Here is a 25,741-nt window from a genome sequence, read left to right as displayed (position 1 = left end):
GGTTAGTGAGTATCATAGTCGTATCCCTTATAACTCTATCTTTGATATAATTTCTCATGCATGAATCGAGTTGAAAAAATTACTAGTCTCAATATAGTGTATCATATTAATGTTTAAGGGCACAGATATATTCAGGAATATTAGATTAATACATAGGTCTTGGTTTGAAGTGATTCAGAGTTCTTTAGATCCATCAACCACTTTTAGATAAAACTAGCTAATGGACCTACACCATTCACAAAATTGAAAGTTTGATATTTTTTGAAAGATAGAAGTCCAAAGAATTCATTTATGATGTCGATTAGTGAGTATCATAGTTGTATCCCTTATAATGAGCCTTTGACATTATTTCTCATGCCTGAATCAAGTTGAAAAATCATTACTCTCAATATAGTGTATCACATTAATGTTTAGGGTCATAAATATATTCATAGCATCAGACTAGTATAGTGTGTGTGTGTTATCCTGCGTGATCAAATTTACGTGATTGTGCGCGCTTATTGACGTGACCAGGATTTTGACTTCGCCAACGTGGCAAGTGATTCCGCGAGTTGCCAAAAAAATAAAAATCGCTATCCTAACCCTAAATGCCCAATCTCACGTCGCCTCCCCATCTCGATCTCGCAGCTCGACGAGAGAGCTCGTCATCGTCGTCGTCGCCTCCTCATCCTGATCTCACAGCTCTGCGAGAGAGCTCATCGTCGCTGTCGCCTTCATTTGGTGAGCGTCGCCGTCGCTGTCCATTCACCGCGAGAAGACGTCGATCGTCACCATGTCTCGTCGCCTTCATCTGGATTTTAGGGTTTGCTAACCCTAAACTCTCAAAATTGTGTTCTCGTCCCAAAATCATGACACTACCACCGTCCGTTCACTGCGGGACTGAGGAGCTCATCCATGCCGTCCATTCCCAAAATCGTGAGTGGTTTGCTCCGGTGAAGCTCCCTGCCCATCCACATCCACCGGAGTTTGACAAGGGACGCCCTGCTTAGCTCGACCATCTCAGCTACCGAGGACACAAGGTAAGGGTTCCGTTTGATTTCTAATCCCTGTCTGTGGTTTGCAGTAGAAATTGGGGCTTGGGTGACTATCGATCCCTGTCTTCCCTAACGGGATCTCGGTGAAATTGGCCAGCTTCGGCGAGGTCCACCATTCCCTGTTGGCACGACCCAACTAAGAGGGTGTCGTGTCTTCGTTTTGTGTCGACGGGGGAAAACCCTAAATCATTAACCCTAACCCTAGCTAAATTTTATTTGTTTTTCTTTCTATGTCGTTAGCTAATTTCAATCAAACAAAAACCCTTTTACCTTGTTTGTAATTCAGAGTTGAATGATTGTTAAAGTGAATTGATGATCGAATTTTGTCAATGCTTTAGTTGTTGACTTTGAATGGAAATGTTGATGTTTAGTTCGATTGTGTGATTTTATATTTGTTGTGATTCATGTAAATAGATTAGATGGATTATGTGGATTATGTGGATTATGTGTTGCTTGTTGAATGTTTATAAACAAAGTATTTTGTGTTGTTGAATTTGTGATAACAAATGGAATTCATGTTATATGTTGAAGTTATAAGACAATGAATCATGGAATAGGTTATTGTTGTTATAGATGAAACATAGTGTGTTGTGTTCCTTTGGAATAATGATCAGATTTGGATCATTTTTGTTCCTATGCTCTTATGCAGGTGGCCGAAAGAGCATTGTTCCTTTGGAATAATGATCATATTGAAACCTTGATCAAACAAAATAGCAAACACATATGAATCATTTCATTATGGTCTACTTGAAAGTTCTCTGTGTCAAATAACTTGACTCTAAAGTTTCAAGTATCAATCCAAGTTATTTTGTCCTTCTACTGTGTTCCCTGAGTTTCCAGCGCAAGAGGCACTTACCTACCACATAAGGCTCGTTCTCCCTAATACTTTGCATTTTCCACACTTGGTCTCAAAGGAGCACTCGATGTTGAGGTCAACTCATATATATTTCCTCAGTAACCTCTGAGTCTCAAAGGGGTACTTAGTTGGTATTTCTTCAATAATCATGGGGTCTCAAAGGGGTATCATATGAGTACCTCGACTCGAGTATTTATTTAATAACCAAAATGCAAAGGGGTATCATATGAGTACCTCGACTCGAGTATTTCTTCAATAACCAAAATGCAGTGGGAGTCCCTAAGGAAACTAAGGTACCAATCTAATGTAATGAATAATAACTTTTCTTGGATACTTCAACTCTAGAAATCAAGTTTAAAATGTATATAAATGTACTAGACTAATACAACTGTAGCATAATCCAAAATAATAAATAAAGAGTTACGCTCTGAGAGTGCTAGCAAGTATACTTCTAACGTCAACATGACTCATATACTGATGCACCAAGCGGTAGTCGTCGTCATGAACTCTCTCTAGCACCTTCTCAAAGAAAATAAATTTTAAAAATATTGAAGCATTTAAAATTTAAATTAACCCTCTCTTAATTAGTACAAGAGTAAGTTAGAAAAAACAATTGATTTCTTACTGATAAGACGGATACTAAAGCATCATCATCATCCACGCCAGTATGAAGTGGTGAATCTCCTATCACCATACACTTACCCCAAGTGTAAGGAAAATAAGCGTATTTGCACAACTTAAATTGTCAACCATTTAAATTATGAATAAAAAAATATTACTTTATTTATTTATATATACCTCTTAATGAGAATCAGATTCCATTGATTATGTGACCAAACTTCTACAATATCATCCAAAATTAATACGTCGAACTCAAAAGAAGTGACTTGATCTAAATTTTTGACTAACAAGCTACGATCATCTATGTTCGTATCCTCTCTAGAGATAATCCTACCAAAAAATATAGTGCCTGTGGGGTCTAATGGCTCAGTCATTGCGCAGCAGCATATATCTAAGTTCTCATAGTGACTACGTGTAAATCAAATAATTCTCTTGCATACAATAAATATCTCATGTTTTTTTTATCACATGTTTTTTTAAATAAATGAATAATGTAATAAAAATAATAAATAAATAAATTCATATTACTCAGATAAAATTTAACTTTACAAGATAATAAATAAATTCCATGCGCTAATTAAGCCACCATGCTCAATATAACAAAGATTTATTTATTGATTTGAATAGTAGAAATGATATTGTTTGCAAAGTAGACAGAAGATTAACATAGTTAAACCGATTTGATACTATTCCTTCAGCCCAATAATGAACCGGGTTTAGTCACGTGCTCTGTTAAGGTTAAGGGCGGGGTTAATTTGGATGGGAATTTTGCCGAACAGAACGCCGGCATCGCAACCCTACTCTCATCTGTTTTCTTCCCTCCCTCCCGGACTTCCGATTTGGTCGCCCGAAAGAAAAATGTCGAAGCTCTTCTCCAAATTCCTGGAGTTTTTCAGCTCCCGAAAGTTGGTCGGCGTCGACAAGGTCGGTAATCGCTACTTCACCCGCGCGGAGGAGATCGACGGGATCGGTAAATCAACCATGTGTCTCCCCTGTTTGTTCCTCGGCCTCCTCTTGGCTTTGCTCTGCTCGTCATGATGGACTCTTGGAGTCAATGGCTTGCTGTTTCTGTACCTAGGATTAACAATTTTTATCCCTTCCTTAAATTTATCATTCATTTAGAATTAAATATTGACATGATTTCTTAAACTTTGATATATTTTATCAAACTCAAATACCATATCATCAATGTCACTTAGGTTTATTGTTTTTCTATTCTATTTGGTTTAATTAATACTTTATTCATCTTTAATTGATCATGACCTGAAAACTAAAGAAAAAAAATATTTAATTCAAATAAAAAAATACTAAACCTAAGTATTGTGAAGGTTAGGATATATTTTGCTATAAGTACAAAACTGTTAAGAATACATATGACCTAGTATAAATTCACATTTTTCCCGTTAATATCATTCAAGTTCTTTGAAAGATAATGAGACACAAAAAATTTGATTTGAAGTTATTACTTCTCTAGCTTTCTGATCATATATTCCAAATTATACTTCAATACTGCCATATGGTCCACACCACTATTTCATTCTCCAGGAAACCTCTAGGTTATGTTGCATCAAAGAATCCAAGATTAAGACGGTTTAACTAGCTCATACTATAAATGGATGAAATGATTGATTGCAATTGCGTCTTCTACTTATTGAAAAATTTATGTTTACATCTGCTTATTTTTTATTTATTAACTTGGTACTTCCAGAAGTTCTTTAGATAATGTCTTAATCATCTTTCGTGACATATTGTAATGAAATTATCCAAATTAAATTAATTATGATGAACTGCAATTTTATAATAAACTGCTATAAGCATTTCTAATATGAAATTCATTGACCAATACATGGGTATGATGCTGAACTTTGCCATATTACTAGTGAAGGAGAAAAGATGGGTTATTTTCAAAGATGAGGCAGAGCCCACATCCATTCCAGGTTAGTCTGGTTATTGTTCTTAATCATGTGCTTATCGATGAGATACCAAGATCTATTGGGAAGAATTGAAGTTCAAGATAATGTGCATTTAGTGTTTGATATTCCTGCATTAATGCCCATTATGTTATTATAGGAACTAACCAAGAGTATTCTGATTGCTTCAGTTGAGTGGATCTGCTGGTTGAATGGCCAAAGGAAGAAAGCTCCAACTCAAGAGGCAAGCACACATAGGACATATGTTTTTGACAAATATGGCAGTTAGCAACCTTTTCTGTACCCTTGATTGCTTCAACTTTGTCATTTAGGAACCTGATTTTTAGTTTTGATGAAACATAATCCTCCATCTTTTCATTATTGAGCTTTAAAATTTAATAGAGCATTCTTTGGCAGAATTCATTGGATCAGATAGCTTCATGAATCACAGACATGGATCCTTGAACTTTTAATAAAAAGGAATAATAACAAAAAAAAGTTATAAAGATGGAATAATCTGAAATTCAATGTTCATTTCCTTGATATATTATTGTGTTTCAATTTCTTAATGAAGCTTTAAGGTATGTTAGCTGCAGAAAACAGAAAATCTTGTCATTTTCTAATTTCTTACATTGTGTCCAAATTTGTGCAATTATTGTATTGATCACTGAGCTTAATTTCCTTGGATACACCATAATATTACTATTGCAATCTTATCAATAATTTTGTAATTTAAAGGTCCTACCAGCCTTAAAATGAAATGCATAGGAAGACCACAAAAGAAGAGGTTAGGTACTCAAATATATTTGACACAGAAATAGTGTTAAATTGCCTAAGTATTTGACAAGAGCGGAAATAATTAAACTCTAAGATTGAATTAAGGAGAGGAATCTATGAATTAAAGGGTGTAGTTAAGTTGAACTATAGCTTGGATAATAAGAAAAGAACTGGAAAAACAAGATAGATGAGCATGAAATTACTTACTATAAGAATGCCAAATATCTTAGATCAACAAGGAGATATTGATGAAGATTTCATTAATAAAATAAAGACTGAGTGGTTGAATTGGAGATAAGCTTCTTTAATCTTGTGTGATAATCTCGTGTCCCTTTTGCTAAAAGAAAATTTTATAAGATTATGACATGATTCTCCATACCTATGGAAGAGTGTGGACACCAGGGATACAACACATACAAAAGCTAATGATGAAGAGAAGAGAATATTAGGATGAATGTGTGGGGTTACTAGGCAGTTAAACTAAACATTTTAGTTTTCAAATACATTTAGGTGTAGTTCTGGATAAAATGAGATAAAGTACGTTAAGATGGCGTGCACAAGGTTTAAAATCTTATTTCGGACAGGATATCAATTCTGAACTAGAACAAGATGCGCTGAGGACATGTTTGGCATAATGAGCCCTTGTGCCAATCCACATGCCAAATCGTAATATCAACAAAGCAGTAAGAGGGAAGAAAAAGGCGGAAGAGAGGAGGTGCTACTTACATGAAAGATCTGTTCCATCTTAGTCTTCTTTTGTGAGCTGCAGGCAGCAGCTTACTGAAACCCTAACCAGAAAAAGACAGAGATAGAGTTGAACAAGTTGAATCAAGGTGAAGTGTAACAACATGGGAATAAAAAAATCCTAGTTAATACCACTAAAAGTGATTTAAGAGATTCAAAAATTACTAATGACATCACTTTGCTTAGAGTTCAATGGAGTGATTTGATCCATGTAGCTAGTGACAAGCAGTTGGGACAAACGTGACTTGATGATAGGATATGTTCACTTTTGTGCTCCAATAATCATAATCATATATGTATTTGTTGAAAAAAATGCTCAATGAATAAATTTCCAAATGCATCTCATACAAACATTGTTTTATTGACTGACTGAAAAATAAAATGTGATCTTAATAGTAAGATTCTTGGTTGAGTCATCACACTATTGCTTTCGGTTATGCTGAAATAGATCATACAAATTTTAGTATGTAACCATCTACCTTAACTGATTATAATTTTTTTGTTGGCATTCATTGACAATATTCATTGAGTTGTTTTTAATTCCATTATGCATTGGCTGACTTATTATATTACTGATATAATTGCTTTTCAATGTTTCAGGAAATGGTTGAATTGGAGACAAGGCGTGCACTTATTAAACAAAATGTTGCGCGTATATACCTTTTTACTTCTGATTTTCTTTAGTTTGTGCTATTTTCCATTGCATGATAGCTTTTAGTACGCCATCTAGAATTTCACGATAAAGTTAATGAATGCAGATAACAGCAGTTTTTATGAAAGTGTAGTTCATTGCGACACTTGTAAAATTATTAACTGTTTGCTGCAGTTAATTCATACATTCAAATTTTTATGTTTGACTATGATCTTTGTTTGTTTTGATTTGTTTTAATCTTGTCAACAGTGGTCACGCTTGTTGAGGATTTTTGCTACCTTAGAAATGGGGTCATGCTGGTTTAGAGAAGGATAAATTATCTATTGCCATGTTGGTATCTTTAACATGGGCTAACAAGTGAATATGCTAGCACATTTTGTGTAGGTTTTGCCTACATTGTTGTGTGGACTACTGTTTTGCCATGATATGCTTTGACATTTGCCATATGCCTATAAAGACTTAAACCTAGCTTCTTACTTTTCTTATATATTTCACTTTTTGAACTTTCTGTAATAGTTTTAGATTTCAGTATTTTCTTTCAAGAAATAGTTATTAATGAGGCTATGATTAATAGGAAAAAATGAGTGGTTAAAGTGTAGAGTTCTTTTTTTAGTCGTGTGTTTCTCCTAGACTAAAAAGAAAAAGGTTTATAAATGCATGGTAGAAGGCTACAAGCAATGATATTGTATCGGCTAGAGCATTAGATAGTTAAGAAATAACACATATAAAGACTTGGTATAACAAAGATGATATTGCTAAAATGAACATGTGGAGTTACTACAATAGTAGAATTATTTACAAAAGGCAGAGCAAGATGTATTGGTGTCATGTCGGATGGGTAATGTCGGTCTCTGTGCCAACCCTGACAATAAAAGATGAAGAAGACACTGCAAAACATGATTCTGTTAAACCCTAACAATGGAAGAAGAAAATAGGAAAAACAAGAGGAGAAGAACAAGTTGCAAGAGGAGAAGAACAAGTTGCAGCATGGAATTGTGTCCAACCACAATAGGAGAACTAGGGACTGACTATGGTGTTCTCAATGCCCCTGGGAATTGGGTGGACTGCAGTGCTCTTGATGGCCCTCGGACAATGACCTTGAAGTAGATAAGGTGGTCTCACTCATTTTGATGTGAAGGGAAGATGAATTAAAAAGAAGAAAAAGAAGATGAATTGATGTTGTAGGAGGAACTACTGCCGGCTGCAATGCTCTCAATGGCATTAGGACCATGGTCTTAAAGGAAGACAAGGTGGTCTGATTGGTCTTGACATGAAGGGAAGATGAGTTGATCTCTAGTCTTTGATGATGGTTTAGAAGAATAAGATGCATTGGTGCTGACTGTTGTGCCCTCCATAGCCCTAAGACAAAGGAGCTCGAAGGAATGTGAGCCACGTTGAGGAAGATGGGAGGTCTCAATGGTCTCGATGCCGAGGGAAGATGGGCCGACATGGATGAAAGGAGCTGATCTTGAGTCCTTGACGATGATGAAAAATTAAGTTTGCTCAAGTAGATAATAAACTATGTTAAGATGGTAGAAACATGAGAATATATTCTATAGTTGGACAATTGAATTGATTAGAGTTGAAGGCATGAAGTGTAGAGGGAGATTAAAGGAAATTATATTTAGCAGAATTAAAATGATTAAATATTTTGACATTGCTTGCGATGTAGCTTTATGTAAATTTAAATAGGCATGCAATGAACCCTATAGATGAGACTTATGGCTTGTTGTTATAGTTCACTCTTCAAACATTATGTGGTGTTTCCATTTTACTGGTGCATCTACTTTGGATATTTTTTCAGTTTGTATTTTTTTTTTTTGCTAAAATTGGCAATCTACTAATATTTTTGCTGAATGTGTTGTTACATATGTTGAATTTGTTGTTACACACTTAAATGTGTTCCATCGAACTGTAAATTGATTATACATGCACTGTTCTTGATTATCTAATCTTATGTTCTTTTAGAATATCGTGTAATCAATGCATGCTGAAATGTAAGATACATAATTTGTTTGATAAGTTCTGTTTGATAAGTTCTTTATTTTAAGTTCTTTATTACTTCACCAGAACCTGCTCCCTTTTCCAAATACACGCATCAATTAATTCACATCAAGTTACAATAATTATTGATAATGGTTCCTTTGTGAAGTTCTGAAGAAGAAAGAGGAAGAAGAAAGAAGATCTGGTGTTCTTCCAAGAAAGACAATAGGTAAATTGTTTTCTCCTTGTCTTTACTAGCATGTAAAGTTATTATTATTATTTTTACTTCTGTTGCTTGATAAACAATTTCTTAGTATTTTTTGCTATATTTACAGAGATGTAATTGTCTTTTATCCCACACTTTTTTATGCTCAATGTTGCAACATCATCTACATGAAATTCTTCTTCTTTATGAACCCACCACACCGCCACCTCTTTCTACATCGCTTCTCCCTCCTCGGTTGATTGTCGTTGTCTCCTTAGCAATGTTGAATGCCTCAACAACATCTATACGTGTAGGTGCAGGTCTGATCTTAAGATTGTCTCATTTGGTCACTTTTATAGGCTATTAGTGGATCCTAATTAAAAGCATACCAGTATTTTTTCTTTAAAAACTATAAATCATGCTTATTTTTTCAAATTCTAAAATTTGATTATCTTTTTGCTAAATTGCCCCCAATCTCAATATGTCGAGTTCCTTAACCATATTAGAAGCTCAATCTACTATTAAAGCTTTTCAAGTCCAATAACTATTATCATAGAGAATCTTAATGAGAAAAATTATGTTTCATGTGCTCCAATGATTTGAGTTTGTTTTATGAGTCAAGGTCAGTTAGAACATCTCACCACTCGGATTGTGGAGACTCTTAAATCTATTAAAGCCTCATGGTAGCATATTGATACTTAGTTGCTTGCCCTCTTCTCCCAACCTCACGAGCATCTTTTAATACCTCTTACAAGCTTGCCCTCTTTTAGTAGTTTATTGATCCCAATTTCATGAGTATCTTTTAATTCTAACAAGTTTGTCCTCTTTTAGTAGTTTATTGATCTCAACCTCACGAGCATCTTTTAATACTTCTTACAAGACTTGGACATGGGCTAGAGATCATATTTTTCAAGCATGTGATGTGATTGACTTGTTAAATTGTGATAATATGATAAAGAGATCAACATACATTTTGGCCAATTCTAAGACGTTATTGTTAATGTCGATCTTCAAAATATATTTTAAATCACATTAGATATAAGGGTCATATATGCTTGTTGTGACTGGTTCTCAGAATTATGTTTCTTCACGTAGTTCAACCGAGTTGGAATAGTTAAGACATACTTTGGGAGGCACCTTCATTTAAGAGGGCATCTTCCATATCCATAGCACCATTTGACCCCTCCATAGACGATTTGCTTTGGTCGTATAGTTGTCATCTAGAATGAAGCATGGTAGTGGAGGAGGTCATTGGAGGTGTGATGGAGAAATTTATTATTTTTAAAAGGTGATCCCCTAGGCAGTTTAGCATGGGGCAATTTTGCCCAGTTTCCTGCAGGCAGTCCTCTGTTAGATGACCCTTTTAAAAAGCAGCCCAGGGACTGCTTAGGTATCAGAGGTGAGTCTAAGGAAAAAAAATAGTTTTATTTTATAAATTGTTGGTTTAATTATTAAAATAAGTATTAATAATTATAATTAATAAAATAATTAAAATAATAAAATTAATAATAATAATTATTAATAATTTAAATAAAAATTATTTATTATTATTAATTAATAAAATATTTATTAATTATTTTAATAATTTTTATTTTATAATTTTAATTAATTATTATTTAAACTAATTAATTATTTTAAAAATAAAAATAAATAAATAATTATTAATAATTAATTTTAAAAATTAATAGTTAATAATAAATTATTAATTATTAAAAATTATTAATTAATTTTAATTAGTAATTAATAAATATTTTAATAATTTTTATTTTTTATAATTAATAAAATTATTAAATAATTATTATTTTTATTAATAAAAATTCTTAATTTTATTAATAATAAAAATTATTAATTATTAATAAAATAATTTATTTTAAAGATAATAAAAATAATCTTTATTATTACATTTATTTTATTTTATTTTAAAAATTAGGAGGGTATTATTGGTATTTTATAATAATAAAAATTAGATTTCTTATTGAAAATAATGTACATCAAACACGGTAATGTAATCATTCTTGTAATCAAAGATTACATTCATTCCTTCAACCAAACATAGTAATGTAATCAAGATTACATTACATTACATTACAAACTGGATTACATTACAAGCGTGATTACATTACTATGTTAATGTAATCAAGTTTGTAATGTAATGTAATGTAATCAAGATTACATTACAATGTTTGGTTGAAGAAATGCATGTAATCTTTGATTACAAGGCTGATTACATTACAGTTTGGTGTCCATCATTTTCAGTAAGAAATATAATTTTTATTATTATACAATACCAATAATACCCTTCCATTATTTTCAGTAAGCAATATAATGTTTATTATTATAAAATACCAATAATACCAATAATTTTATTATTAAAATTATTCAATATTTTGATAGTTTGATATTCAAAAATTATAAAAAAATTATATTTTATTATTCAAAAGTTGAAAAAACAAGAGCAAGAGATGAAAAAATCAGGAAATTATGGTGAGATATATTTTTTACTTATCTTCTCCTCATCGTAAAGAAATGAAATTATGAAAACAACTCACAAGAAAATAAAAATCTGTCCAAAACTCAATAATGCAGTAGTTCTAAATTGTTCTGCATCTGGACGAGTCTATTAAAAAAAATTTGCAATCAATTGAGTAAAAATAGCAAAATAATAATAAAAAATTACCTTACGTGCAAAACATCGTTTTCAGTTGTAAACTTTCACTGAAAAAACCACTACTACCAACTCCATACAACAATGCCCACAAAACCTACAAGTTGTATCCTTAAATCTGTCCACTCAATAATGCTTTTACCCAAACTTCTTTCTCATCATCTGGTATTGTTCCTAAGCCCTCCGGCATTGTTTAATTGCATCAATGCTTCGATAAGTGCAGCATCTTCTTTATTAGACCATTGGTGTTTGTTTTTTCCTGGTCGTCTTGAGTTGCAAGATTCTTCTGAAGGTTTAGAAGTCATGTCCACCTATAACACAAATGATTAATAACTCAAAAAAAATTTGGTAGATTAACATATCTATTAACACACAAGCTATCTATCAAAGTTTGGGAAGATTAACATATCTATTAACACACAAATGATTAACAACTCAAAGATTTGTTTTACAAATGAGTCCTACTCCCCACCATACTTTTTTCCAGTTTTCAACAGGAAACATATATAATAGATATTGAAACAAGAAACTTTTTAAAAGAAGTAACTAATATTGAAATATGAAACATAAAAGAAGGCAATGCACCTTAAACAATATTTCTGTCAAAGTAATATTATTGTAATGAATAATGAATTAGCATATGTCATCTATTTATCCTCTTGTTGAGACAAATAATTCCACTAAAATTACAAGGAAAATAGGAAAAGTTATTGAAATAGCTAGCAGAGTGGATTTTTTAAATTTAATGGTTAAGTGATGATAACTATTTTTATCAGAAATAAATTCTCCCTAAAGGAAACTTTTGGCATTACTGGATCAAGGATTAGAAAGCTTAGAAATATCAAAACAATGTTACCATTAATGATTTGATATTATTCCAGAACAAGACAAGTAATTTTTGTACCAACACCATAAATCAAGATGTGATTCAAAGAACAGCACATAAACTGCAACTGGATAAGGCAGTTTTTCAAAGAAAGGTTGAGGTCCAAAAGTTCATTTAATAAGGACTACCATCTAGTATTGCAGCAGCATTGTTGCATAAAATCCAAATGAGCTCAGACTGAAAAAGGTGAGCTTAGTTTAAAATCAACGATCAAATGGATCTAACTCCATATATCCCGATAGTAAAAGGGAACTGGAGAGCATCAATAGTATAAGTGCCAATGGGTACTTGTTCTAAGGAGTCGTTAAAACAACACAATAATTTAAGATGAGCACCATTTAAAATTGAGCTTTGATTTATCAAATAGATCTCAATCTTAGGCGGAACCAACTCAAACCTCAAAGCAATTACTGCAAGTATATGCAGTAATCAAACCAAAATGTTTGCTAGCCCCTAGGTATTTTATTTTTGGATATCCATAGACAAGTACAACCTAAAGGAGTAAAGGGAGGGGTTTGAGAAAACTGGTAAAACTCGAGACTGCATTCCTTTCTAATTTTCCATACCATAGCTGGAGAAACACAAACATCCCTTTCTTGGAGCGTAGGAAAACAAATATTAACTATCATATTTCTCCAGGATGGTCCAGACTTAAACTATTGAGAAATCTTTGCTAATCTGATCGGTAACGAAAGGAGGGAAGGAGGAGAAGCTTACCCTGTTAACTGTCGGATTTCAGTTGCCGTAGAAGAAGAGCAGCAACTAGGGCTGCTATTGACGAGGAAAAAGAAGAAGAGAAGGATTTTTAGGGTTGTCTCCTCCGTTGGTAGGCCGGCGAAACGTCTCCTCTGTTGATAGGCTGGCGAAATCTGATCGTAGGGTTTTAGGGTTGCGGCGTTCTGACGAGAGGTGAAGAGGAGCGTTGTGTCACAGCGTTCTGGTGAAATTTCAGAGGAATCGCGGTGGCGTGCGGGATGCAGTGAAGAGGAATCACGGTGGCGTCGCGGCGTGCGAGATGCGGGAAGAGGAATAGTCGCGGCGTGTGGGATACGGGGAAGAGGGATTGTGCGGATGCTGGGAAGGGTAAATTTGGTAGATAAAAATTTAAGTTGTAATGTAATGGGATTACTTACGATTTTGTTTGTAATCAAGATTACAAAGGAGGGCTGTTTTTTTGTAATAGGATTACATTACATTGCACCTTTAAAATATTACCAAACAAAAGAAATTATCTTGTAATGTAATCCTGATTACCCTCTACCAAACATGCCTTAAATGATCAAGGACTGTGGGCCTTGGAGTAGCAGCCTTGGGCTGTGAACCAAGTAAAAATAAAGTGTCTCTTTAGTTTTTCTATTCTTTCCTTTCTGCTATCATTTTCTTAATTTGCTTCTGTGCGCACTCGAATCGTAAAATTGAAAATTGTGAAAAAGCGTACACACGCTATTCACTCCCCTCTAGCATGTGTTCTCGATCCTACATCAATTTGATTTGGATTTCTTGGATCGGACCACCTTTTTGATATCTCCTTTTATGAATCCCTTCTTTTCTTGAATAGTTTTCAGACTAGATTGACTAATTCAGTAGTGCTTTCATTGTTGTCTTCTAATTTTTATTCGTCTGATTGTAGTTCAGTCTTGGTTTCTTTCTTCAATTTACCTGCAAACAAAGTTATACCTTTCTTGGATGCTGTAGTATTGATTGCTCATGACGTTCAAATTTAGAAAATAGTTTATCTATTTTTACCTTTAAAAGATCCCTTGAAACTTTGTAAGCATCTACCATAGATACCCACAAAGTATTTCTCAAAAATGCTTTCAAAGCATACCTGATTACGTCTCAATTTTCCATGCATTGCCCGATTGTATGTAAGTCATTAAGGATGTCTTGGATTCTTGCATGCAACTGACTTGCAATTTCTCCGTCTTTCATGGTTATGTTGTATAATTGATTGAATAGTATGTCTCTTTTGCATATCTTTGCATCAAACACTCCTTTATGTAATTCAACTAACTTATCCCATAGGTCCTTCACCTGATGAATGAGCCAACATGGTCGAACTCCTCCTTGGTTAAATCACATTAGAGGATCTGTGTGGCTTTGGCAATCAACCTCAATCTGCTTCTCAGTTGCGTTATCCCATTTATTGCACCTAAATGGTATTCCTTCTTTGTTGGTGGGAAGTGTGAATCCAGTTTGGACTACGATTCACATTTCCACTTGGGTGTTCAGGTAGTACTCCATTCGACACTTTCAATAGTTGAAATCTTCGCTTGAGAAGAGAGGAGGATGGGTCATGCTAGACCCTTCTTGATGGGATATTTAGAAGAATATTTGCACAAAAAGATGAAAGAAAATGTACCAAGGCTTGGCCTTGGATTAGTAGTGTGAGAGAAATAGAATAGTAAAAATAAATGACAAAAAAGTTTGCTTGAATAGGAATTGTAGGATTGGAGAGTGCGCTAGAGGGGGTGAATAGGGCGTGTCACTTTTTCACTCATTTTTGAAAACTCATTATAAGATAATAGCGGGAATAGAAATAACACAAAGGCACATATTTCTTTTTACTTGGTTCACAACCTTTAGCTGCTACTCCAAGGCCCACAATCATTGACTACTTCTGATCGACAATCCACTAATACCCTCCTTTTCAAAGAAGAATGAGGTTTGTCTTTTATAAAGATAGGGATCGATAACAAGTTTACAGATCCTTTTCAAAAAGTAAGTATGAAAGATGAAAACTAAAACAGAAACTATCGACACTAAAGATCCAGAGATGTGTACAGGTGTTGATAGTACATCGACGTTGTGTTAGAATTTCAGAGCAGAATGAGAGTATGAGAAAGTAGTGATTGATCTTCTAAAGCTGACAGGCAAAGCTTCTTTTATAGGTCATTTTGGGCACCTAGATCCTTTCTGAGCACCCTCCAGCTCGACCTGATCCAATCTGATACCATCACACTTTATCCATCTCTAGGCCCATGGATCCCTTCCAGGCACCTGAAATGCTGTCGTGACATGAACAGGATAACGCTCTCTCTGGCTATGACTTATCTTTCTCCGAGCGATTGGACTACTGACGTGGTGAGAACTAGATGAAGCTTTATCCTGCTACCACTTATCCTTCGGGCGCTTGGAATCCTTATGGTCACTCGGAGTTCATTATTCCGATCAGCTTCCAATCTTAAGTCCCTGTACTACAGTGTTGGCACAAGCAAGCATAATATATTATGATTGACAACTTTCCAAGCTGTCCGGTCTCAACTTCAGGTGTTTTATGAAATCTTCGGTTGGACCAACGCCTACTGCTCTCTTTGAAAGAGCGTGTGCACATAACTTCACTCAAGAGAATTTATCTAATGCCAAACGTTGGTCCACCTGACCTGTTTAGACTTCCTACTCAGGATCTGATCCTCTAATCCCCAGTTTCCAGTCTAAATCAATCTTGATCCTCCAAACCCCATCAAGTCTCTCCACTTGGTGTCCCTAATTTGCTAAGGCTTTCTTGCCTAGCCATGGTCCAGCTGATTTACTAGGACTTTTTCTTATCTAACCTCTAGTTAGAACTTGTCTTATCTAGCCTCCAGTCAAAACTTTTCTGGTTGTGCTATCTACACACTAGATCAAGCCATGTTAGATCACAACATAACCTTAACTTTGAACCATTTACCATCATCAAAATATAGGTTCGATTATTTGGTGTTTCCTACACCAATACACCTACAGCTTCACAAGATAGACTAGCATCTCACTTGACTTTTAAAAAAAATCAGAACAAATTAACACAACTTTATGTGTCAAAAACTTGGAATTGGATGCATTTGTACCTCAAATATAAATTGATTTGGTCTAATAAACACTAACTTCCTAAAATGAAGTTATAACCCCTAATGGAAAGTAAGGTTGAAATTAACCGTATTACAAGTAAATATGCATATTCAATTGACCATCATGTATGCTTGGACTCTAGGACTTATGTTTTTTCACTTTTTGCTTGCTTTATTGATTATTCAAGTTTCTTTAAGCATTAAAGTCCTTATTTATTTCAAAATGGAGTCTTAAGGGGTTGAAATTTAAAATTGTTGTTTAGGACTTTTGAAAATTATCTCTATTTTTCTTCACTAAGTGCTTTCAAAATTTTGAAAGTTTAAATTATTTTTCTTAAAAATATTTTCTTAAAAAAAAACTCATTTCTAAAATCTTACTTTTAAAATTATTTTTAATTGAAAAGATGTTAAACATATTTTTACTTAAAAATTTTTCTAGAATTTTCTTTCTCCCAGTTATTAAGTATATTTTTCAAAATGAAGAGTTTTGAAAACTTTCTTAAGTGACTTAAAAATATTTGAAAATTTTGTTGCCAAATTTCATTAGGTCATTTTGAAAATATTCTTGAAAATTCACTTTGAAAACTACTTTCAAAGTGTATGTTAACGTCCTCTTTACCGTTAGACATTAGGTCTAAGATTAAAGTTTGTCTTTCGGTTCTTCCTCTTTACTCCAAGATGCATGTTAACGTCCGTTAAGACATATTAGCATGTTAAGTATGCTAAGACATGAATGAAGGATTAATATATCATGCAATAAAAGAGAAAAATAATAAACTACAATTGTCAACTCAACATCGGATGACTCTCTAATTCTAGAATTAGGGAAATACTTCTTAATGTTAGAAATACTGACCTTTAACGTCATAGCTCCTCTGACATCTTAGATGTGGCCTCCTTCTCAATCCCCTATCAAGGGATCAGAAGATCCTTTGATTCCCCTATCAATAGATGCCTTGTAGCTGCCACCACCACCTCTTGCCTCCTTTTATAGTTTTAGAACCTTGACATAATTTCCTAAAAAGTAGACAACCCTAACATATTTTTTGAAAAAGTAGGGGATGGACAATAGAATTTTATAAAATACAAGGGAGGCTAATGTAATTTTCTAAAATACAAGGGAGGCACTGTCTTGAAAATCTCCATGATCCATGATGGTGGCAGGTGTCGTGGGTAGGTCGTGGATCGTGCTATGGTGTCCTCGTCAAAAGTCCAAGTGGAACACAATTGTGTTCCTTACAGGAAGCTCTGATTGATGCTCCGATGCTAATTTTATCTCCATGGATTATCCACGGTCATGGCAAGTGCCACAGTCTAGTTGTGGTTCATGTTGCAATGTATGCTCCTTTGACTTTTTGTCTCCAAATATGCTCCAATTTCAAGATCTCCATCTCCTATCAATATAAAACACAAACCATAGTCATTTGAACTAAAATGATAAAATGAATGCAAATGCTAAAGAAGAATTTATGCTCATATAATATATATGTATGATTCACATACATCATCAGTCATTATTACAATTGATAGTCCCAAACAATAAGCAAGATAAGTAATAAATTTTCACTTTTCATGTGGCCTCCTATTTAGATTACTATTTAGCTCATGTTATTTATGGTAATGCTTGTGTCTTCTTGGTCATGAAATATATAAAATATCTACTATATGATATGAAGTTGGACTTCACATAAGCCAACATACAACAATTTAGAATAGTGGTAGTAGTCTTGATAATCAAGGATAAATTCTCAAATTTTGTAGTCAAATGATCCTTCTTCTTGCAATCTCAATGTGTGGAGAAATAAAGCATGCACCCTGATGTCCCTCTGTCTCAATTTGTCTTGTATTCTTGTATAACATTTGAGAGGCAATTTAAACATAAATTCAAGAAAATATTGTAACCAAACTAAAGTCTAAGCAGGTACGGTCAGGAGGACCAGAGATTTGGTGAAGTCTGGACGGTCCGGAGGACCGAGATCCAGCAGTAAATTTCTGGGGGCCGAAGACCATGGCTAAGCGGGAAGTCTAACAAGTCTGGAGGACTTGTTGGCAAAACTTCTCCCGAGTGGAGTGGGTGAGGGCACGTTCCTGGAGTGGAACGATATGCGTCAGACTAACCCAAGATTTCGGTAGAAATCCAAAGTTAGACTCACAGAGTAAGGTTTAGGTTGCTTGCAAGTTTGTATGCTTGTCTTGCAGGAACCAGGAGCTGGAAGCAAGATGGAGAAAGTATAAGTAAAGCAAACAGAGGCAGTTGAACCAAGTCTGGGGTAACTCAGGTCAAACCTGAGCCAACTTGTTCCAAGTGACCAGAATGATTCCAAGCGAACAGAATGTTCCAGGTGACCGGAATATGGATTCCAGGCGACTCGAGATCGGATAAATGCAACAGAAGTCGAAGTCTATCAAGACTCTCCACGTCAACAGGGAGTCGATCAGAATGGAGATTCCAGTCGACCGAAAACGCTGAGTCAGTTGCGAAGATAATGGATCGGCGGTCTACGTGGAGTCGCCCGGATAAGGATTCTGTCGATCGAAAGGTTCTATAAAAGGAGGGTGAACGTGCACAACCAGATATATAAAAGACAAGACATCCTCTTCAACTAGTGGTAATTCTGAACGCAAATGGGGTCAAACTCTTGTAATCGGGGAAGATCTAGGAGGAGGTGCACAGCGCTCAGGACTTCCAGATCGGCTTCAAGTATTTAGTTAATTTCTTATTTATCTTACGTTGTTCTTATTTATTGTTATTGTTATTTGGACTGTAAGACGGGTTTCTCCACCTCCGAACAAACGTTCGAAAAGAAGACCACTAGTGGACAGGCGTCTCCCGTACATAGGCCTTGGATGTACTAACCTTGGGGGGTTAGAAACCAAGTAAAAATCCGCATGCCCTTGCTTTTGTTTCTAATATCCACTGCTTAGATTTCTGATAGAACGAACGAACGAAAAAGCGACGACTGCGTTATTCACCCCCCTCTAGCTCGTTACAAGATCCTACAAAGAGTGCAATAAACACAGGGTATCAACATAAAATGCATAAAGATGTGCAATAAATGTAATGGAAATATACGTATACCCTACGCATATCACTGGTCGATCATTTTTGCTCCGTCGGCTATGGATTTACGCTCGGCTATGGATTTGCCAGCGTTGGAAGCGATTTTTCCCTTCCTGATCGACTTGGTTCTGTTTCTCCCGGCCATAGAGATACCGAATGACTTTTGAAGTTGTATCCTTCCCGAGCACTGGAGGCATTGGATGCCGATAGATCAGCTTCTCTCGTGCACGGCCGAGAGCCTGAATCGTTGTCGGAGGTCTATGAAACCATTGAATATTGCTATCCACGAACAAGAGATGCTACCGGTGGTGGATCTTGTTGTTGATCATGCTTGTCGAACACTAGAGTAATCATTGCTGTCGGAAACAATATCTAGTCACCAAAAAAAGGCTTCTCACTAGTTGCTTGTGGTTGGTTGTTGGGTTAACTGTCGGAGTTCGACAACGGAAGCATATGAAGTTTTCGGATAATTATTCCATCAATGTCGAAAATGTTCCGTCTATTTGTCCCAAATTGATGGTCGAATACTGACCACCAAAAACTACATCGAGAATACGATTTTTGGTAATAGTTGATGATCGCGATAAACGTTGTTGTATGTTTTTGAAATTAGGTATTTCTCTCAAATAAATCATTATCGATCATCGGCTAGTATCGAAGATGATGACGTGACTCATGGCTTCGAAAGCCGTTCAGACGAAAGTTTGGCGTAAATGACTAATAGAGGCGGAACTTCGATAAGGACTGCTCGATTGATGCCAACTTTGCTCAACGTTATCAATCAGGTATGCGTTAAATAATTTATTATTCTATAAAATTTTAATTTTCTATCATGCCTTGTACACTGTTATTTTCTACATGTATTACGTGTATTTTAATAATTAATTATAATTATTTATTTTATTTTTGCTGCGCACGTTTGTGAAACGTGTAAACATGCGCTTTGTATTGGGATGATCCTAACAAAATGTCTATTGGGGAGTTCTCAAGAAGGCATTTAGTGCATTTCTAAGCATGTCCCAGTTGGAAAATGTTTCTCTAATGCTTGTCAAGCCATTTAGAATTTCCTTTATTCTTATATGTCAACTTGATGTTTTCTCCCCTTCATCCAATTTAAGGTTGTTGAGTTGTGATGTTAGGAGTGTCATCTTGCTAGTTTTGTCTTTGTTGTTCCCTCATGGATTTCCACACATTTTTCCCACAACTCCTTGGCACTTTGATATGCTTCAATTAGAATGATTTCATGTGTAGCGAGAAAGCTCAATAGGTGATGCTTGACCTTTGAGTTAGTCATGTACTCCTCCTCACTTTGCTTTTTGGTCGATCATGCATCTTCTAATTCGTTACCCTCATTTTACCTAGGCACTTCAAAACCATTTTTAAGAATAAACATCATATTGAAATAAATTCAAAAAATACCTCCATGTATCTTTTCTGCATTGAGAATTTATCTTCGAATTTCAATAGATGAGTTTAGAGTCAATCATCTGATTGAGTTGCTTTCTCAGTAGTTAGTTCGATAAGGAACTTCTTGGCTATGATACCACTTGTTGATAATCAAAATGGTCAACTAAAGGGGGTGAAAAATAAATGTCCTTACTACTCAAGATTTTGCAAGCTCATTTTTTATGTTACCTTGGTTAGTTGAACAAATGCAATGGAAATGTAGAAAATAAACTCAATAACCCAAACACTATAATTTAACGTGGTTCATAACTTTCCAAAGTTGCTACATCCACCGTAGGATTTTGAATTAGCTTGTATATTTCTCCTTCTCAGTGAGATCTTAGAGGTGAAGAAACCTCTCACAATCACTTATATGATTACAATGGAGCACAAATAAGACTAAGAAAAATGACAACAAGACTCTCGAATGATTGAGAGTGGAATGTTAGCCTTCAATTCCATTCTATCTCCTTTTCTAATTGTTGATCTTGGATGTTACTTTTCCTACCCAACACCATTCAATCGACTACAAAGTCACCTCTAATTTGCTAGGTGTATTGGTCACTATCAAATTATATTATTGTTTCTCCATCAATGGTGTCTAATAGTTTGAATCCTATAGTAATAGTCAATTGAGATTTGTCAATAGTCTACTAATCCATACTCTATCACGAATAAACATATTATATTTGCTATTTGATTAGCTCCAGTCGACTGCACTAGTTGGCTCCTCCTCCTACCAGTCAACTAATAATCATTATCAGTTAACTACCAATACCACACAAACCCAATGTTAACTTTAACTTCTCCTTGCTTGGGGTTTGAGATCCTATCAGTCAACTAGACCAAATAATCATGATAGGGAACTTATTATGTTCAACATGCTGAGTACCTAACTCAGTCTTTAATCGACTAATATGACATAGTAGTAGACTTGTGCACTTAGCTTGACTACTCCAAGGTTAAATTTGCTTAAGCTAAGAAACTACCCTCATCCTAGGGTTACAATTCTCTCAACCCTCATCTCCCTTGGAGTATACCTTAGCCTTGATACTCTCTCCCTTCGAACCCACATCCTTTGGATGCAACCGAGCCTAGGACTCCTCTCATTCCATCTTTTACACTTTTGCATTAAAGCCTACTTCCCTCAACTACTCTAATATTCATTGCCTTGCAATCCCTTGGATGCTCTATATCATCCTTCACTAATCTCATGGACCTCGAGCCATAGGATGTCCAACCAACTTGGCTACACCAAGTCATCTCCATGTTGTTGATGCAAGTAGCACTAGATAATCGAACTCATATTTTGAAGTTTACAAAGGATTTAAAGTTAAGACCTTATGATCTAATTTGGGTGTTAAGTGTGCAGGTAATAGATAGTCGAACTCATATTTTGATGTTTACAAAGGATTTAAAGTTAAGACCTTATGATCTAATTTGGGTGTTAAGTGTGCAGGTTATTAATAGGAAAGTCTTGTGATTCAGGAGGACCGGACACTATGCAACAAAGTTTTAGTGGATCAAGAGAATCAAACACCAAGCAGAGAAAGACCAGATGGGTTGATGAACTGGATATCTGGCAGAACACACTTGATGGGTTAACGGGACCGAACATCATAAAAGGGGAAGTCCTAGTGGGTCGATTGTACACTAAGTAGAGGAATCTTAAATAGGTCAATTAGATCAGATGTTTGGCAAGAAGGTAAGTAAGGTAAGTTCTGGAGAGGTCCTTCTCAACAGAAGGTCATGAGGCATGTCCTAGTCTTGGGATGAGGGTAGTCCTTTGAGCTAGGCGATGATCCAACTAAGACATCAATCCAGGTTTCAAAGTTAAAATCAGACAGTGTTAATTATCATAATTAGAAGCATGCATTACTATAATATATTTTCTATTGTGCTAACTCTGTGTTATAAGACAATCAGGTTTGGGGACCGAAAGGTAAGTTTGATCGATTGGACGATTTGGGCGACCTGACAAGGGAGTTCGATGTACCGATCATTGATGTGGTAGACAGAGATGATCTGACATCATCTGATTGGGCCATGGTATATGACCGAAGATAAGATCGAAGGCTAGATCGGTCAATCGATACTATGGATTGAGTGACTGAACAAGGATCTGATCAACCGATCGAGCGGGATGTGATCTAACCCTGAAAGGAAAGCTTAGAATCAATCGACCGATATGGTTGATTAGGCAATCAAAAAAGAGGATCGAGCAAGATGTTTATATGATCTGATAACAAACCTGGACAGAAAGACAATATAGTGTTTTATCGACCAATGGAACCTGATGATCAGTCGATCAAAAAAAAGAGGATTTCAAGCGTGAATTGGGAGAAATCAATTCTTTATTAGTCAATCGAAAAAAGCTATTTGGTCTACCAATAAAGTCTTCTAAAAAAGCCTCGACGGTAGAGGCTCATAGTCCAATTCTTTTCAGCAATCACTTCCTTCAAGAAATGTCAGCTCATCTACACTATGATTCTCTAACTACCTTTGTAGAGCTTTGAATCTCTAAAGTAGTCAATAACATTTATTTTATATTGCATTCTATTTGTAAGAGGTACGTAAAATGTTACCGTAACCTCTTCATTTGTAAAAGATTTTTACACCTTTGAAAAGTTTTCGAAAAGAGAAGATATAGTAGTGTCTATTCAGAAAGTTATCCATCTAACGGATCGTAGACCTTAGAATAGCAATTCAAGATAGCTGTAAACTAAGTAAATAATTTATCTCATTTGTGTATTATTTTTATTATTCCACTACATTCTGATTTGATTTTAAAAAGAAAAGAAGATTTTAAAAAGTTATTGATATTCGATCCTTCACATGTTTGTTCCATAAAGTCCTATATGCAAAGTTAACTTAAACTCTTTGGAAAACCGTTGGTCATAACGAACCATTTGGGAAATGATTGCACCAATAAATGAGTCTTAATGGTAAATTCTTTTTATATGTCAAAGGGCCTTGAGATAAATAGTTTAGATGATTTCTTTTCTGCCATGGAATTCCACAAGTTTAGAAAAAGAAGAAAATTATAGGAACAACAATATAGCTCTTCTAGCAACATAAAGTACAAGGTAAACGGGCATCTAGATTCATAGGATTCCTCATTATTGTTTTCTTCCATGGAGAACAATGAAGAAATTTTTTTGGTAAGAAAAATAAAAACAATTAATAGAAATTCTAATTTTGACAAGAAAAATGTCAAGAAAATGAAGAAAAAGGGCATGCGAAAGGTAAATCAACCGTGATGGCAAGGGGCACATGAAGGATTAGTGCCTTCTATTAAAGAAAAGTATTAGAAACATAATTTAAAAAAGTAAAAGTCAAAAATGAGGGATCTAAAAGTCACGTGAGATAACATGACTTCATCATAAGAAAGAAATTATCAGGCAAGCATTGCTCTTATAGCATTAAATGATATAGTTTGCGCCTTATCCAACGATGAGAGGCGAGAAGCCCTAGTGAAGGGGAGCTACACCCTACAAGTGCATTTGATTAGGGGTTATTATTGATAATCTTAGTTATCCATTTAAAATTATCAATAAAAATCTTATTTGATGTAGGTAATGAACGATTTCCAAGTAATCTTACATGTCCGACATCATGAGCAAATGTCAGCAATCCGAGAATCCAACTCGGAATGCGATTATCTCATATTTTTGATTTTTTTTTTATTCCGGGGTTATTCAGAATCTAGCCACATTTGTCACCATCGTTCCTTCGCACGGAAGACTCGTCGGCCATCATTCCTTCCTACGGAAGGCTCGTTGGGGCCAACAATGGCAACGGCTCATCGACCCCGCAAATAAGATGGTTGGCAACTCGGTGCGAACTCACTATTGCTGCCATTCATTTATGTGGAAGGCTCACCAGGGGTCGAAGGTGGTAGGCATTACTTGAGTGCAATTAACTATTACTCGAGTGCAATTAACTATTTCAGATTATCAATTCACTAATATTATGATTAGTCAACTAGCAATCTATTGATTCACAAAAACATCCAATTTTGAATCAAAAATCCTAGATTGTCATGGTGTAATTGTTTTTGATGTTGTCAAAGGGGTAGAAAGAAATGATTTTAGGAGACTTTGTATTTTTCTTATTGGCGAAGTTTTAAGATATGGAAGAAGGAGGTAGGTATTTATTTGAAATTTCTAGTTCTAAGGGGAGTTTAGGTGAAGGGGGGAGCCTAGGATTTGATTCTATTGTGCAGTTATTGCATTTTGTTGCTTTTTATTGAATGTGTTATTTTTCTTCAACTTAAATGAATTGTCAAAGATCAAAAGAGAAATATTGTTAATGCAATCGTCAATAAATAGTCTTGTATAACCTTAGATTTGATATTTAGATAAATGGTTTAAGTTAGGCTTGTGATTTGATATATGTTTTTAAATGTATAAGGACTTAGTGAATGCACACATGGAGACAATGGCGTAGTTAGGTCTGGACTGTACTGGGCTCCAGCCCAGTGCAACTCAACAATTGAAATCAATATATTATTTTACAGTGCAGCTACAATGAAAGTTAATACATTATTTTACAATGCAGCCTAGTCAATCTAGTCCAATGTAATCTAGAGTCTAATATAGTCCATCAATTGAAGCTCAGGGTAGTTAAAATCTTGATTACGTCATTGCATGAAGACAACTTGATGTGACCAAGATCATGCTTACTCATGGCACAAGCTCTATGGATTGCAGGATGAGGAGGGTTGAAGCGACGTTGTGTCTAAGTAGCTGAGCATAAAAAATGGCATTGGATGCTAACGCTCTATTTGCTCTGGGGTATAATAAGGAGGGAAGAAATCAAAGGTGAAAAAAATTCCTAGGGAAAAAAGGAAGAGAAAAGAAAAAGAAAAAAAAAAGGACAAAAGGAAGAAAAACAAGAAAAGAAAAAAGAATGTAAAGAGGAAGGAAAAAAAGAGGGAAAGGAAAAAAAACTGAACTAGTCTTGCAGCCGCGAGCGACATCGGTCGCAACTACAAGTGAGGTTGGCTACAAGCAAAACTTATTGTGACTGCATGCAAGACCACACATGATTGTGACCAAACGAGGTTGCAAGT

General features: G+C 35.1%; 1 protein-coding gene across 1 annotated transcript in view; it reads left to right on the top strand.

The window, feature by feature from the left end:
• Positions 1-3,308: 3,308 nt before the first annotated feature.
• LOC141846805 (uncharacterized) overlaps positions 3,309-25,741 on the top strand; it is a 46,356-nt gene continuing 23,923 nt past the window's right edge. Inside the window, exons 1-5 of the mRNA XM_074734867.1 lie at positions 3,309-3,481; positions 4,392-4,448; positions 4,613-4,665; positions 6,543-6,594; positions 8,747-8,806. Of these exons, the coding sequence (XP_074590968.1) occupies positions 3,370-3,481; positions 4,392-4,448; positions 4,613-4,665; positions 6,543-6,594; positions 8,747-8,806 (334 nt within the window). The 5' untranslated portion in view covers positions 3,309-3,369. The remainder of the gene's footprint in view (positions 3,482-4,391; positions 4,449-4,612; positions 4,666-6,542; positions 6,595-8,746; positions 8,807-25,741) is intronic.

This window comes from Curcuma longa, chromosome 15 (assembly GCF_044706935.1).
Source record: "Curcuma longa cultivar G26 ecotype Majalengka, Jawa Barat chromosome 15, ITB_CL_G26_1.1, whole genome shotgun sequence".
NCBI lineage: Eukaryota > Viridiplantae > Streptophyta > Magnoliopsida > Zingiberales > Zingiberaceae > Curcuma > Curcuma longa.
Note: the sequence above shows the minus strand (reverse complement) of the source record. Positions and strands in the feature narration are given on the sequence as shown.